Raw genomic sequence first — 17898 nt, forward strand, 5'->3', positions numbered from 1 at the left:
CTTCTCTCGTCGGGGAACTCTTCCGCGGAGTGGGCTAGATCCATCGTAGGGGACTAGACCGAGTAGTAGTAGTAGTAGAGTGATATCTGCCTACCGCACGGTATCACACGATGCATCCTGCGTGATAGTGAGCATGATATCAGTCGGGCTGGTCATTCGGGAAGATGAGGAGTGTTTCGAGCTACGTGGAAATAGAGGTGCCCGCGAGCGCACCAGGGTGACCTCGTTCACCAGATGGCAGCGTGAGTGGGACAACTCCTCGAAAGGTAGGTGGACCCACCGGCTGATACCTAGCATATCGAGCTGGGTGGGAAGACAATACCTCCACAGGTTCGGGCACGCGGAGGTCCCAGCCTGCCCGGACTGTCCAGGTTTAGACGAAACTGCCGAACACATACTGTTTGTATGTCCTCGGTTCGACGTCGAAAGAAGAGCAATGCTCGACGTCTGTGGCTGGGACATAACCCCTGATACCCTTATTCAGCGGATGTGTCAATCGGTGGAGAAGTGGAACGCAGTCTCGGCTGCTACCACCCAGATTGCCTGTAGGCTACGGGTAATCTGGTGAACCGAGCAACAGACGACGGGCACGACTAACTAGTGATTGGTTAGTTGGAGCGAAAAAGGCCGAGCGCAAAAAAGGGAGTGAATGGTCTGCTCATGCTGAGGCAGGTTTGGCGCAGCGACTGGCAACTGCGTAAGGGGTAAACCCAGCCACCCCGAAGCAAGGTAGAAGAGCGAGTGTATAGGCGTATAAGTGGACTGCCTCATGCCAAGATGGGAGGGTCGTAGTGTAGTATGTTGGGACTTAGCTATCGATGCATCATGGCGTGGCAGAGGCGTGAAAGGGTGAGCATCCAAGTCAGTCTCACACTGCATGTTAAGGGTGAGCACAAAAGTCAGCCTCACATGGTATGTCAAAAGTGGGGCCTAAGTAAAATGTCCCACATGGGATGCCAGGGGGAGTGAGGTATAATAGAGTGGCACGATCGAGAGTGAACCAGGTGATAGGGTGAGCACCCAAGTCAGCCTCACATGGTATGGGTGGGGCGAGCACAAAAGTAAGCCTAGCAAGGAATGAGTAAGGTGAGCATACAAGTCAGCCTCGCAAGGAACGAAAAAGGTGAGCACAAAAGTCAGCCTCATGTGGAGTGTTTGAGAGTGAATCAAGGTGTGATAGGGAGAGCACCCGAGTAAGCCTCATACAGGACGTATGAACGCGTGAGTGAGAGTGAATGAGTACATTAAGTACAGCCATCTCCCAGAAGTAATACCGAGAGGTAGTTCCTGGGACGGACGATGGCGGAGCCCAATGGAGTTTAGTCAGTATTAATGACAGCGTCACCATTCGAGCCCGACACGCCCCCAGTACACCCCGTGCGGTAGCTTGGACACCTACCAATAGCACGTGTACTGAGCTAGGACGTAAAGGTCTTCTTCATTATAAAAAAAGACCGAGTAGTTCGCGAACCAGTCGGAAGCTCAACAAGGAAGTGGTACCAAATGGCACAAGGGAACTGAAGGGCTCAGTGAATTAGACAGTCTGAAGTTTGCCGCCCAAATTGTCCTCGTAGGGGAAGAACACTAATTCTAGATCCACAGCTAGCTTTCCTACTACCATACAGAAATTGCCACGTTATGTGGATGGTCGAAAACTGGTAGTGTGTCGAGGATGGGTTCTGTAACCCTACTGAAAGAACTGGTTGGATACGAGTGTGTGCTGTGCACATAAAAAAATCTCTTCCCGAAATAATGCCGGGGAAGAATCAGGTTCCGTGTAAGATTAGTTGAATTAGCGGGTTGGGTGACTACCCAAACCCTGGCGCATTCTAGCCTTTCCGAATACGTAGTTCAGCTGGCTGTGTTGGGAGATTATTAGTTCCACTGAAGCCTCATCTACCGCCAACAGGAGTTCTGCCGTCTCTTCACGCCCCTTCAGCATTCTGTGCAGAAATTGTCGTTCTGATTCTGCACCAGGCGGAGAATGTTCCCATCGGATCTGTCAAGGCTGTCGGGGAAATACCCAATGTAAAGTGCTTGTTTTGGGATCTACGACGCTTCAACAGCTTCCAATGAAGCGCCTTCCAGGGGCTTGATCGCAGCTGTGGTATTCTGCTGCCACGTATCAGTACCTTTGTCTACACAGGCGGTTTCGGGATACCCTTGCTTATAGGTGCACTTCCTAAACTTGGGTCTCGTATTGTTTGAGCTCTGCTCCATGACGCTATTTATCAGCGCGCATCGAGTACCATTCAGCTGTTCATGGCTGAGGGTATTCGCAGGGTACGCAACCGTGATGATGGCCATCGAGTGCGACTTGGTCATTTCGTTGAAGGTTGGGCGCTGCTCAGTTTATAGTGTATGTCTGGGATCAGCTCTTTTTCTGTTGCGGTTCTTTCCTGCATCCATTATTGTTCGGTGACTCCGTGTCTGTCGAACGCTGTCGCTTGGATAGTGCCTTCTATATTGGAATTTTTGTCAACTCTAGCGCTTCAGCCGGTTTGTGTAGCTACCCATAGCGTTTCTTTGCCGCTCCGCGAGTTCTTCCTGTTTCTCTTGTTTCATTCTCAGAGCCGGTTGCTCCGCCGGACTGGTCTGTGCTCTCCCTGGTCATTGTCCGATCCTCGTCTCTATCTGGAGGGTTAAGAATGGACGAAGTGCAGGACACTCATCCTCCAATGAGCCGCTATTCAGCAGTTCTCCAAGTTTGCTTTCTGCGCAATCCCTCTCTTTTTCCACCTCCATCGCCGAAATCTCCCCCCAAACTCATGCTTACAGTGTTCTTAGTGTTTTCCGTTTTGTTCCCCCGAATAACTAGGGAAAGAGAGTCAACCCTGTCAGCTTGACAGGGTAAGGGCAAAAATACTGTGGGGTGCATAGGCTCCGTACGCGGCTTGGTATTGTAGCTTAAATTTTACGGTTCGGGTTTTGAGGTCCGCCTGTTGGCATCCTCTCATTTCGATGCTGCAGCAGAATGCTGATAGCACCCAACCGACGCCGGTCTAACGACCTAATGTCATCGATAGATACACATGGAGGCATGAGATAGGAAACTTGTGAGTACGATGTTATCTCACCATTTGAAAGCACAGCTGTTGTTAGTCGCCTTGACATGGGGAACATAAAGCCAGTGGATCAATTCTTTGCTGAAATACTGCGACAGATTTCAATCCAGTGGTGGCTTACGTTTATGAGTCGATAGACAGCAGATGTTATTTCGAGCTAGTGTACTTGCAACGGACAGCTCTGGGCACTACGATAACAAAATTTGAATTATTTGCAAATATGATGTTTCTGATACGTGAGATCCTGTTCTTAGATACAAATAAAGCGTTGCTAACAACGCTATAAAATGTTCGAGCGGCAGTCGAATAGCAAGAACCAACAATGGCATAGATAGTTACTGCGTCCACAAAACCTATAATTTTCGTTATTTATAGTATATTATACAAAGTTTAATACAAAAGAGCAGCACATATTTTCGATCAGAGTACAAAAATAGTGTAATTTCGTTCAGTACAACGAAAGTTATTCGCATTGTAAGCAATCCCACGAAATATTTTTGAAACGGATCCCCTACATTGAAACGTTAGAATTAAACGTTACATCTCATTCCCTGCATCTGCTCACAATTTGAATGATTCCAATCCACTTGACCTTACAACTACTGCGAACGAGCAGCAAAAATCGAAATTGCGTACGTATATGGATTATAAACCATGGGTCGGATTCAACCATTTGACCATTTCCCCGCGTTGTAGTACTCAAAGTTAGCTAACAGCTCCTCCCATCACTTGACCAGCGAACAACGGCTGGCACCGGCCTACCACCTGTATAATAACCATTTTTCGAAGACCCAAATTGAATTGTAATCACTCGTCGAGTTTTACCAAGCGTATAAATATTTCACTCAGTTAAAATGGAGCGAACACATTTTCCCTTTTTCCCTCTACGAAACCAGCATATCAATTTCCATTACCATGGTATCGGCCCTGCCACGTAGCACGTCACACTAACCGGTCTCCGAAACAGTTTATGCCGAAATACTTGCCAAGCTGGTTGCCTATGTATCTGCTTGTTTGCAAAGGACCTCCCGTAGCGGAGAAGTCCCATCCGCTCGATGTTATATTAATTTAAAATTCCAACAAGTACTAGAAGCTTCCCATTCCGCTTGGTCTGAAGTAGCAACCGACACTATTGTACGAGAATAGCCATCTTTATCATTTTTCCATTTCTCTTTCTAAATTTTTTCAGTGAAATCGTCCGAGATCCAGGCGGTGGAAGGAAGGAAAATCTCTCTGCCGTGTCCATTATCGGCCCCGTCCAGAGATAAGGTCTACATGGTGCTCTGGTTCAAGGACGACGCCGGCATCCCGTTATACAGGTAAGCTACTTTGCCCGGATTGGAATCCATCGCGCAAAAAATATGTACCTATCAACGATGATGATGATGATGATGATGATGACGATGATACGGATTGAGATCGTCTGAAAATAGTGGGACACAATGTAGTGATGGAGAATGGATGCAAATTTTGAGATTTTATTCTAAGAATTTTCCTTTCTAGTTTAAAAACCCAAAAAATGTGTAATGAAGTGTGACATGTTTGAACCTTTGAGTCATTGAAATAATATAATTGCTGATGCATAATCAAATATTTGAATTAAAACCCCATTCGGTGGCACCGCATCGTCTCGATTGATTCTCGTTCACATACCTTAACAAGCACACCCAAACGAGCCCCAGATTGCAGACTCCATTCCGATTCAAACAACTGCCTCCACATTCTCCGAAAAGGGAAATCGATTCAGGACCAGAAACCGTATCTGGGCCGGAGTTTGCGTTGCCAGATGAACAAGCGATACCGATTCTACTGATGAGAAGATGCTGCTACTTTTACGGATCGATATATGTAAACGAATGTGATTTCATTGTACAACCGACAAAGGACTCACTGAATGCTGATACTGCTGCAGCATACGGATCGAGAATGTTTACACGGTACAACAGCTCAATATTGGCCATCGTTTGCGCACCACAATGGAGCTGTTTGCCGAGATTTGGTCGGTGAGATATGATAATCATCGGCACTTACCTGGAGGGCAACTGTTAAGAGGAGCTTTCTGATGGTGCACCGGCAAACAGCAGAGTAATGACAAAATGTTAGAGCTGATGAAAATTGTTTTCCTTGTCAGCCGCTGTTGCCCGTTATTAGCCCGGTAGTCACGATCTATATCAGGTTAACTACGGAATTAAAGCTGGATTCTGAAGTACGTTTTCGAAGCTATTTAGATTTAGATTCCTTGACCCTTGAATGCTCTTACAATCATAAAATTTAGTAAAAATGCTAATTAGTATCTTTAAAGGTTGAAGTTGTTTCGTTTTTGTACTTCTGTGAATGATTATAACTTGAACCACTGACGTAAAAAGCTTTTATTAACTAATCATAGTATTAATTTACAACAGCTACACGCTCGTAAAAATAGTTTTCAAAGATGGAAGAAAAAAAATTACTGCCTTGATTTTTTGAGCTGGATTTTTTCCAATCTTTTTGCTTGATACGGAATTTTGCGTTAGCTTGAAGGTGCCAATTATCCTTGTTTTACACTTAAAATTCCTTTAAGCTGGAGTTTCCATTATTTTATATTTTACATTCTGAGGGAGAAGCATTAAACTCAAACAGACGTGTAGCTATGATTCCGTTTCAGGAGAGATTTCAAAAACTTATTCATAAATGTACTAGCTGTTGGTGACTTGAGATAGGTATAACAAATTAATGAAATTTTGAAAGGTTCGTAGTGCGAATAAATCCAAAACTAAGGCAATAGAAACTGTGAATCATAAAAATATATTCCGAGTTACGAGAGTTCCTAAATCGACCTCATAACCATATCTTTTAAAACAATTAATTCATTTTGTTTGTGTTTTGACGTATCTGCCAATACCTTCTTTAAGACTTTTTGGTGGTATCCAATGGGGAAAACAGATCGAAATGGCGAGTTAGATGAAATCAATTATGTGAAAAATTTCTCCCCATAAGCAGGATTCGAGCCTGCAACCCTTGGGACTCCGGACCAATGACAACACAGGAATAACAGAGGCAGTGGGGCGATCACTGTCGCCAATGCGATAATCATGTGTTCTTCATGGTACGTCATCATAGCCTAGAGATAGCATAAGAGTTTGTACATTGGGCCAGAGTCCCAAGGGTTACAGGTTCGAATTCTGTCTATGGGAAGAATTTCTAAACATATTTGCTTCCGTTTAACTCACCATTTCGATCTGTTTTTCCCACAGAATACCACCAACAAAGTCATATTTGTTTATTTTGTGTAATTTTTTCTTAAGAATTACTTAGAGAATACCAAACCGCTGTTGTGTAATGTATATTTATTTCCAAGTTGTATCAGTTATCCGGCTTTAAACGCGTACGTTTATATCTGATTTTTACCACAAACTTTGAGTAAAATCTCCAATCATCCGCCTTCTTTTAAAAATGACCCATACAAACCTTAGGAATCCAAGTAACAGTCTATGATGGTTCAGTGGCAAGTGTGGCCGCTTCGCACCTCAGTGTATCTGGATTCAATTCAAGCCGAGGCCGTTGAGATCTTCGGATATAAAAAATCTGTGGTCGCGTCTTTCTTTGGGAGGGTACCAAAGCCGTTGGTTCCGGTACCTTGGTGGATGGGCAGGTGATAGGTACTCAGCGCAGGCAGAGGTCGACTGAAAATAAACATGAAAAACCTGTTTTAATCCACCTAGCGGTGCAATTGTGCCTTTCTCAATCATGAACATGAGAATTTTTTAGTTGCTGATATTTATTAAAAGCTTTCAAATGTATACATTACAATTTTATTACACATGACTTGACAACTATATACAAGAAAAGAAATCATTATTCGTGTTCTCAGTTTGTCTTCACATCTCGCCCTGAGCAGAAGCTAAAAATCATCCCGCACAAGTGAAACAGTCAATTCTACCTACAAGCCGATCGGTGCATCGCACAAACAGTCCATATCATATCAGTGCACAAACAATATTGTATTGTTTCCCCCGGCTGCGGAGTGAAATGAGTTTGCCAAATAAAACCAAAGTGCCCGTGCTACGGGATAACACGATTTCGACAACTTTAATAAAACTCGTGTTGGACCCACAGTTCAGGAAGTGGAGCAATTAGTTAAAGTTAAAATGGAGCTTACTCTCGCTGAAGTTACGTACATTCAGCTACATCACGTTAAAAACTGTGTTTTGATCACGTTTAGAAGTTTAGCACAGGCAGAAAACTTCATTGAAAAGAACAACATGCAACACGAGGTCGGGTTTAATAACACCAAAATCAAGATCCCTGTGCATATGGAAAACGACATGGTGGACGTGCGTACCCATGATTTGGCCCCGCGCATTAAGAACGATTACATCAACCAAATCATGTCGCAATATGGAGAAGTAGAATCTATTACGAATGACACCTGGAGAAATTTTTTCACCGTCATTCCTAACGGCGTTCGTATTGTGAGGATGCGAGTGACTAAACCAATACCTTCTTACATGACTATTGAATGCAAGTCTCCGAAGGATGGAGTGACCTATAAGCAAACAACGCTAATCACATATCCCGGGCAGACACCAACATGCCAATTCTGTAACACATACAGCCCACTACGGAAAAACATGCGCCGAAGCAACTAGTCAAAAGTCGTCTACTACAGCCAACTCTAAAAAGCAGCCACCGACACCTTCAGATAAACCAAAAACAACGATCCAATTAACCAATAATGCAGGTAAAACGACCACGACAACCGCTCCCAAACCAACGACTGGCATCACCAATAAAGAAGAAAATACCGATGAAGACGGATTTACAACAGCGACCCGTAAGAACAAGAAACAAATAACAACCTCTGATCGTGACCAGCAAGAAAGCAGTACCGCTGATGACATGGACGGAAACGAGAACGCGAGAGAAGGCAGACTGAATGACCCCCAAGCGGCTTCACCGCCAAGGAAAAGGATCTCATCACGCAGCAGCAAGCTGCGTCAACAAGATCTGGAAGACCAACATTCTTAGCATTTTTTTTTTTATTTTTACTAATTCTAAAAAATTAAAAGACCCACGGCTCAGTAGTGCTAACGCATTGAGCTGTTTCAAATAATTCTTTAGATTTAAAAACAGCACGCATAATAGATTGTAAATCATGTACTAGGCATCATGAACCAATTCACGAATACATGACTAATATTTGAAGATTTCGTAAACTATTTCACAACATCTGAAGATAATCTCAGATCATTTTCTATCCGACATGTTTAAAGAGCCGACAGCTAGTTGTGCAATTATTTATGAATGATAATAATAACTACATATTTAGGATGCATAAGGACTCAGCTTCCTACTATAGCAGCACAACGAACATACTTTGTAATCGAGATACTTTCGCGTATCCACTAATAACTCGAAACCAAAACTACACAAAGGTCATTTGAAAGTCTGTATGCGCAATGTTGCCAGAACTCCAGTCGAAATTAATTTATTTGCCGTGGTTACAATAATCACATTTTAGGGTTTTTCACCGTCTAAGTATTATGATGGAGCAGTTATATGGGAAATTCCTATGGGACCACACTAACCAACTAAAGTCAGATCGGGATGAAATTCAACAGCAGCCAATTGAAGCATTGGACCAATCATTTCAAATTTAGAAGATAGCTAACATCTGTCAAGAATTTTATGATGAATAGGTGTGAAATTAACTGTGAACAATGGCAAGTTGGCCAATGCGATGAAAGTGACTACGGTTTACAAATCTATGTAATTTAACCGGTGGCGGATCCAGGGAGAGGGTCCTGGAGGTCCGGATCCCCCCAAAAAATTTCATCGCCTTGAGAAATTTTAAAATACTTTCTATTTTAAATTCGTTCTAAATTCCAAATCATTCCAAACCAGATTCGAAAACCAAAACTGATTTTAATTAAAAAAGGGTATTACATATAACATATTGTACATTGAGAAGTTCAAAATAAAAATTTCGGACCCCCTCCGAACTTTGTTTCTGAATCCGCTCCTGAATTCAACACCAATTTTAATAAGTTTTGCATCATCTAGGTATCATGGTGGTTCTAGTTTATATAGGTATTTACTGTATTACAGCATTTCTCATCCATAACTACGGAACCGGATATCGCATCAGAAATAAATTCAATGGCAACTTATGGCCTTTCATTTGAGACTAAGTTTGAAAAAAAAAAACGGTTCGGTTTTCTTCGAGTAACCGATGTGCGATTATTGGTAACCTACATTCTTTCAGTGGTGGCAGCACTGCCATTGCACAGTGGATATCAAATATGCTTGTCACAGTCCATCTTCATTCTCGTTGTGCAGCAGCCGTCCGTAGGGGTTAATCCTGCTCTTGTGCCTATCGTGTCGAGGGATTTCTTCCGAAATCATAGTATTTCACTAAACGGTCTAAGTTTTGGCTCTTCCGGCCTCAGTTGTCCAGTCGATTTTCAGTGTGATTTCATAATCTTTTTATAAGAGAAAGGTAAAATGAATTATATGGGAATTTGACGTGTGATCGTATTCTTTTACTCAACTCCGGAACCAATACTTCGTTCAAATGAAATTCGGTAGCAATCAATGTGAATACTGTACCCTTCATTTAAGACTAAGTTTGTGAGAATCGAGTCAGCTATATATGAGAAAGAAGTGTGAATCTAATTTTGGAACTTGGTGATTTCCTCGAATATCTGGGATCCTCAACGGTTCTCAATGTGGTCAACGAGACTTTGATTTGCAATTAGTGATCTAGACCAACAACTTCAAGAATTTAAAACTCATTTCAATTAGTTTTGCATCATGATTATACCGGTTTGTATGGGAATTTCTCATCTGTCCGCTTACTTCAACTCGTAACACGGGAACCAGAACTCCGATTCCAATGAAATTTAATAGCAGTCAATAGGGATGCCGTAGCTTTCATTTGAGACCAAATTTGAGAAAATAAAGTCAGACAGCACTTCAGGAACTTTGCCACTTTCCCGATTCTGCCGGTTTCGCCAAAGATGTCCAAAGTAGTCAATGTGGGTTTGATTGGGAGCCAGTGAGCTGAAGCTTTTAATACAAGCAATTTAGAACACATTTTATGAGATTTTGCATCTTTTAGATAACATACTGATATCAATTTATATGGGAATTTCGCGCGTGATCGCACTCTTCAACCCATAAGTCAGGAACCGGAAGTCGAAATTGAATGAAATTCAATAGCAGCTTAAGGGGACATGGTACCTTTCATTTGAGGCTAAGTTTGAGAAAATCGGTTCAGCCATCTCCGTGTGCATATTTTTGGTTAGCGCATCAGAGATTTTCCGAACTCGACGAACTGAGTCGAATAGGATATAACACTCAATTCTCCGGGACTCGGTTGGAAATTCGCTTTTCAGAGTGATTGCATAGCCTTTCTATAGGAGAAAGGCAAAACAAAATGGCGCCCGTGGTGACGTTCTGTCTAAGGTTACGTGCGCGTGGAATTCCGAAACAGCGTACAGCCAGCTGCCTCAGAAACGATCTGAATCATAAAACTTATAATAAGGCTCTAAAGTAAGCTAAATTTGTTGGAGGAATGACCTAAGAACGGGTACAAAACTTCAATTTTAACTCTCACACCTTGAGATCCATTTTAGCTCACTTTTCCACTTTAAGACTTCACTTGAAATAGTGAATACAAAAAACTTGTAGTTTTTATAGGTCAGTCCTCCAAAGAAAAAGGTTTTCTTTCGAGAGGTCAAAAAATGAAGTCATTAAATTAAACCGTTTTCAAATGCGATTGTACGCAATTTAAAATTAATAAGAACACTTTCGATGGATTATTCGTGGAAGAATGACAATATTTTGTAACAATTGTATTCCATGGGTTTTGAACATCGCTGACTACGAATCTGAAGGCGGTTTTCCGAAATTCAAATGTCCGATCCAAGATGGCGAACCTCCACAAAAAACAAGTGGTATTCCAGCCAAAATTTAGAGAGAAAGTTTTAGTGAGTAATATAAACGAACTTAAGTTAATATTTATCCAAATCGAAAAAATAAAAATGGCAATTCCAATATGGCGGACTAATAATTTTGATCAAAATTTTTCGTTTTTCGCCGTTTTCTGTGGTTATTTGATAACTCACGATTAGTCTACGATGCCTCTAAAGAGGGAAAATATACTTTTGCATATAAAATATTTAAAATAGGGGAACATGGGGTGACTTGACCAAGCGCAAAATTCTATTATTTGCTATGACGTATTCTATTAGGCTCTTAAAAATTTTTCTAAAATATATTTATACTTGTTTCGACCCCTTAAGGTAATTTTAAAAGTTTGGAATGAAAAATACTTTCCTTATAGAAAATATCCCGTAATTAATAAATTTGTGTTAAATGATGTAATTTTTTATCAAACTTTGTATGCACATATCTACTCGACTAATAATTAATTTTTAAGTACTCATATATCATCTTATTTCTTATGAAGTGGTGAAATGGTTTTGCATAAATCGGAACATTGGAATAGTTATTACTAACTTTGCACGAAATTTTACACAATAACTAATGTTGGGGAAACTTTCCCAAGATTTTATGCGGAGACTTGACCAAGTGGAAATAAACTGAAGAAAGACTAAAAATTTCTGATATTTACTGTGCTGTGGTTAGTGTTAAACACGTCACAAAAACCCACCTCAAACATCAGTCGATATCTTTAAGTACTAGTAAACAAGGTTAGCAGTAATATGGCTGATTTCGTGACGTGTGAACATGCAATGTATGCAGGATAGTTAATCCTTAAAAGGAAATGCATAAAAAAAATCGAAATTTATGAAATGCAATCCTTTTATATTTTTTACTGATACTTAAGAATCTCGACAACATGTAAAAATATGAAGACAGCATGTTTTATGTTTTAATTTATTGTTTTGATTTTACAAAATTCTCTTGGTCAAGTCTCCCCACGGTGGGGAGACTTTCCCAGAAAAACTTGTCTCTGAAAAACTTTTATAACTTTGGAAAAAGTAAGCCAAAAATTCTGCAAAAAATCATGAATATGCACAATACTGCTGCGCATTATGTTTAAATGAGTTTTGAAGGATTGAAATCCTTTTTAGACATTTACGTAGGTTTAACTGAAAACCTGGTCAAGTCTCCCCATGTTCCCCTAATGTATAAAAAATTGAAAAACGATCAATAAAAAAGTTGTCCATGTTCCATAAAACAAAACTGCAAATCCCTAAAACAGTGTGAATGATCCATAAAAAGGGTGATTTGATACATAGACTATGTAAAACTGAACCATAAAATGGTCGCAAAAGAGCACTAAAATAGTAATGAAAGAGCAATTAAAATCAACCAATGCCCCATAAAAATATTGGAAATGTTCCATAAAATGTTAAATTTTGCACCATAAATTAACTGACATTGGTCCATAGAATATTAACAATGTACATTAAAACACGTCGATATGTTCCATAATATCGACAAAAATGTTCCACGGTATTACAAAAATGGAGCAATAAAATGTGTGAAAAAGTTCCATAAATTTGATGAAAATGTCTGCTAAATAATTTTTCTTGGTCCATAGAAGATGTAAAAATGAACATTAGAAATGCTATGTATTGATTCATATATCAAACGTTAAATTATGGTTCATGGATATTTACAAAACGATCCATAAGAAAAGAAAATGTAAATAGATCCATTAATATGTGCTATGCACCAACAAAATTAAATTAATGAATTCATGCGAAATTTTTATTTTGATTTTCAGTTTTGTTTTATGGAACATGGACAAGTTTTGTTGGATCGTTTTTCGATTTTTTAGGATGATTTTTGTTGTTTTAGCGGCGCAAACTTAGGGCTGCCCTCTACAGATCAAGCCATGAAATACGTTATCGAATTCTGTACACATGTTCAGTGTAACGCAAAGCATTCTAGTAACGTGCACATGAGAAAGTTTCTACCTGAAGCGTGCGTCTCGAACCGAGAGCGTCCCATGGCAGCCAGGACGCCGCCCGCCACTGTGCGTCTTCGAACAAAAGTCGGACAAAACCTCAAATGTTACCTAATTTGTCTGAAAATCTTAATTTAAGCTAATTTTGAAGTGCTGAGCTCATTTTTGATGTCAAAAGTCGAAAAATATAAAATGCATTTTTCCATAGAGTAAGGTGGGGTAAAAGTGCGCGTGGGGCAAAAGTGCGCGTGGGGCAAAAGTGCGCGTGGGGTAAAAGTGCGCGTGGGGCAAAAGTGCGCGTAAGACTTTTAGAAGCAAACGAGCGCTAGAACCTTGCAACTCTGTATGGATTTAGTACATAATTAAGTCAACTAATCGCACATATAAGCATGAAAGATTTGAATATAGTGGCTTGAAATTAAGGGGGAAGGACCATTTTTCGCTGTTTTGATGTAATTTTTTGAATTTTGGGGATCATAAATTGGCTGTTTGAATAAATCAGGATCTATAAAACTACAGTACTCTAAAAATCTTTAACATATGGTTCGTTGCGAGATATATTTGATTTGATGAAAAAATTTCCGTAAATGTTCGTAAAAATGTTCATAATAATTAAATAAGTTAAAAAACTGACGGGGGGTAAAAGTGCGCATAGCATATCCACCCCAATAAAAAGACGCGAGTGAAGCTTTTTATAGAAAAATTGAACTAATTTTTCCATGGTTTAAAAAAGGGACCAACATCTTCAATAATTGCAAGCTCACAGGTCAAATGACGACTGATATGAGCGGTTCAGGAACAAAAGCATCAGCAGAACTAGTTCCAAGGGAAAATATAGAGTGCTGAAAGCTCAGAGTAATTAAAAAAGAAACAAAAAACTATGGATATGTGAATAAAGATGTATTTACAATATAAATAGTATATTTGCAAGAACTCTTGAAGTGATGCACCCAACTATGACAAATAATGATGTTACGAGGGGTGACAGTTTGATCATGAACGACATTGTCTAAAAGATGAAACATCCAAGTTTTTCCAACATAATAAAAAACTGAAAAACATCAACCGAGGCAGAGGGAGGGATACTTTTTAGTTATGAAGGAAGAGTAAGAGGGGATGGATATCCTAAAATTGATTAGTTTAGTTTATGGGCGGTAATAAATCGGCTATTTAATCAGTGCGCACTTTTTCCCCGTGCTAAGCGCACTCTTGCCCCGACCATGGGGCAAAAGTGCGCATTTGAGTATTCATAAGAACATATTTATTTCTCAGATTACAATCAAAACCAAAAGATATCTAGTATTACGTTTGAAAATGTGTGATGAGAGTACTAATTTGTAATCATGCCGATTTTCTAGTGCTTTTCTACCAATAGTTATTTTACGAAAACTGTTAGATGCGTACTTTTGCCCCACCTTACTCTACAGTGTCATTGAACCTCTCTTATAACTAGTATCCCGTTTTCATGATATATTTTCCGTTACTGTTCACCAATGTCAGCAATATCATAAAAAATGAAGAACACTATTTTCAATCCATTGTATAACGTGTTGGTTTACTGTAGATTGTCTAACTATTTTACACAAAACACCATGCGCCTCCATATCAGCAACAAAGCTTAAAAATCTCCTTAAACCTTTTTGCGCACCTAGGCGCAGAACAAGACCATGATATTCGAAAAGTAGAGGTTATTTCCCATAGATGGATGGATAGTATACATACTATGTGACCGTTCCGAAATGATTCCGAAATTTGTACAGAAAACATTAGTGAAAAAAGTATTTTGGATCTGACCACCTCAAATATATTTAAACTAAAAGTCATAGTTCCAAAGAAATTTACCAAACGTATTTTATTTACTAACCAAGCTCTTTCGTTCGTTCCTCTACACAATGAAACTAGTTGTGCTAAAATCGGACCAAAATCAAAAGAGCAACATGCATTTGAAATGAATATAGCAATGGTGGTTTCGGAAATGAAAATCATTAAAAAGTCCGGACTTTGCTACGTTTAAACTAATACTAAAAATCGTGTTCTTATCCAATAATCATAAAATTTTGAATATACATCATTCAACATTATTTTAAGGAAATTAAGGAAAAATATAAAATATCAATAATTTAAAATTTTTGAGGTTTTGGCCAGCCTCCAGCCACTGTGCGCCGCTTCGAAATAATGCCCTGTAAAAACTTTTAAAATTCCCAATTCGAAAAACTCATGTAACACAAAATAGTAGCACCTTATACCTTCCAAAAATGCAAAGAAAAAATCGAATTTTTAATATTTTGAATGAGAATTTTCAACGAGTTTCAAATTTGGAAAAAATTACTCTGCCATTTTCCAACCGATTTCGATGATAAATAGGTCGTTAGATGTGGGATTAGACCATCTCTCTATAATTTTATTGAAATGATGACACTGTTTTAGAAGAATGTTGAGCAATTTTCATAATTTTCATGAAAAAAATCGCTAATTTATGTACGTTATCATATAGTTGCCCTTAAACCGCATAGCGCATACTGAATTTGGAAATACAGTTTTTCTCCGTATAAGCACATACAGTTTAAAAAATTCGTGTGAAGCTGCGGACTTGACATATTTCCGGCAGCAATTCCCGCAGCAATCGTTCCAATTTGCAGCGCAATCGAACGTGAATAACTTATTCATAAATGGGGAAAATCTAGTTAAAAATGCATAATGCTTGTGCGCTATATGCTTTCTTCGCATTCTGTGCATTCGTTCAAGTGCAGCAGGCAGCAGTTGCATTCCATTCCATTTCAATCACGATGATGGCGGTTCGACCTTCGACTGTCGCATTCCAGCATTTTTGAATTTGAAGTTTATAAATTTACAGGGTTGAGAATAATTATTCGCGTATAAAGTGAATGCCTGAAATATCAATTGCATTGATTGCTTGGATGTGAACTGATTTCGACATGTTTTTGATGACTTAAATTAACATTCCGACGAGCGTTTATTTTTCAACCCTGCAGTTTACCGTTTTACACGGTGAACGACTAGAGCGTTGCCCATGGCACATAACTGGAATTGAACCGACCCCGACTGCTACAAAGCGCAAAACATTTTACTTTTTATTGCATTTGACGAAAGAAATGTTCTTTCTTGGCTTTTTGCAGCACTTCGATTCTTATTACGAACGAGTTTCTGGTTTCGCTCCCGTCCGACTGGGTACGGTTTCCTTCGGTTTGTACAGGGGTGAATCGGAATGGAATGCCTTTAAATTTATGTTACAATTCAATGCAAATATCCTACAATTGCTGTTTCGCTTCATGTTGATAACCAGTCCGCAATTTCGTTCAGGAATTTTCACCTTCCCGTCCATACTGAAGTATCGTTTGCGCCATCGGAAATGTTCGCACTGCTCTGAGACCCCCATTTGGAAGGCCAAATCCTGGTCTGTCGGTTGGTCGGTACACTCGTATTCATTGCTTTTTAAGCTGCTTTTCAGTATTCATAAATTCATTGTGGCTTCTTAAATTTTTCAATTTTATTTTCATGACTCTGCAGCGCTGTTGCTGCAATTTGGCCCGAGTGCGAGAATGAAACGGTAAAAAAAACTACCCGAACAAGACAACTTTGCTGCTTTGCTGCACTATACACTTTGAAAGGTTATTCGTTGCTGGAAGGATTGCTCTGCCAGGAAGGAAAAATTCCAGATACCGGCAGTCAATGTGAAGACATGGCGAGAAATTGAAGCCGAACCTCGATTCAGCCATTGGATATTTTACGCTTCATTGCTGCCACTGGGAAAACCTGTAAAAAGTGTTTTCAATGAATATTTTGCATATTTTGCATCACCGTTCCCGGTACAGACCTTCGTCCAGTTAGACGAACTGAATAAATTTATTTTATTTTAAAGACAAACACATATTGAATCATTTTGAAATTGTTGATTGTCAGCATATTCCCAACATGGATAAACATGGATAAACGAACGCTGGTTATTGGTTATTTTTATTTCATAAACATCCTCCAAACACGTTGGTCACAATTATTTCTTTTACTGAGAGCTGCCAACGAATAAAATTCTGCTCATTCCTGTTTGATCAGCAATTTTCTTGCCCCTCCTTTTCGTCCACCCTCAGCTATCAACTCGAACACAACAAAAACTCGTTCAAATTCACCCAATGCCGCATCGATAAAGAAACATTTCCTATCAACAATTCGTTTTTATCACACTACAATGCCACGAATCCCTGTAGGGGACCTTCCGGCAGCAAAAAAAACCACCAGCTGCAAAGAAAAGTAACCATACGAGGAATGGCAAAAAAGGTTTAAGGTCTTACTCCCCCTCCCCGGTGTGTGCTGCTGTCATAATTTTTTAGCGTCCAATTGAGTTGACCCATCTCCTGCTACTCAGGCGGCCGGGCCACCCGTTCCCGAAGGGGTTCCGCCCGGATACGTTTTGGACTGCCAATTCATAAATCCTTGAGTGCCAAACATCTACATTGATCATCATCGACCGAGGTAGGTACGTACCGTGGGGGCCTTTGTGTATCGGCATTGATAAACATATGAGCAGTTATTGATGGTCATCAATTTTGTGTCCCAAAGGCAGAAGCGTTGTTGTGGAAAGTAGCTACGGTTGCGAAGATGGTAGAATCTCCAACGAGAATCATATCTTTAGTAAATACTTTCCCATACCACTGCCGCATGACCACATCAGTTCCAATGTAGTTGCAAAATGGAATAACATGAAACTGCCTTCTGGCTGAATCAGGATGTAATAGGATAGGATATTTGTAGCAAACATGTATTAGTGGGGGTGGGGCGAATAATGTTGGAAACAATCGTAATTTGTTTTGAATGGGACTGTATGATGCTTCAGAATGATGTGCATGCTTTGTACGTCTTTTCATCTTCTTGGATTGGTCGTTTATGGGCGGATCG

General features: G+C 39.9%; 1 protein-coding gene across 1 annotated transcript in view; it reads left to right on the top strand.

Annotated features, from left to right (window-relative positions):
- Positions 1 to 17898, top strand: part of LOC131681906 (neural cell adhesion molecule 1-B-like) — a 967955-nt gene that overhangs the window by 561402 nt on the left and 388655 nt on the right. The window contains exon 2 of the mRNA XM_058963004.1: positions 4255 to 4384. Coding sequence (XP_058818987.1) covers positions 4255 to 4384 — 130 coding nt within the window. The remainder of the gene's footprint in view (positions 1 to 4254; positions 4385 to 17898) is intronic.

Source organism: Topomyia yanbarensis, chromosome 2 (genome assembly GCF_030247195.1).
Source record: "Topomyia yanbarensis strain Yona2022 chromosome 2, ASM3024719v1, whole genome shotgun sequence".
Lineage (NCBI taxonomy): Eukaryota > Metazoa > Arthropoda > Insecta > Diptera > Culicidae > Topomyia > Topomyia yanbarensis.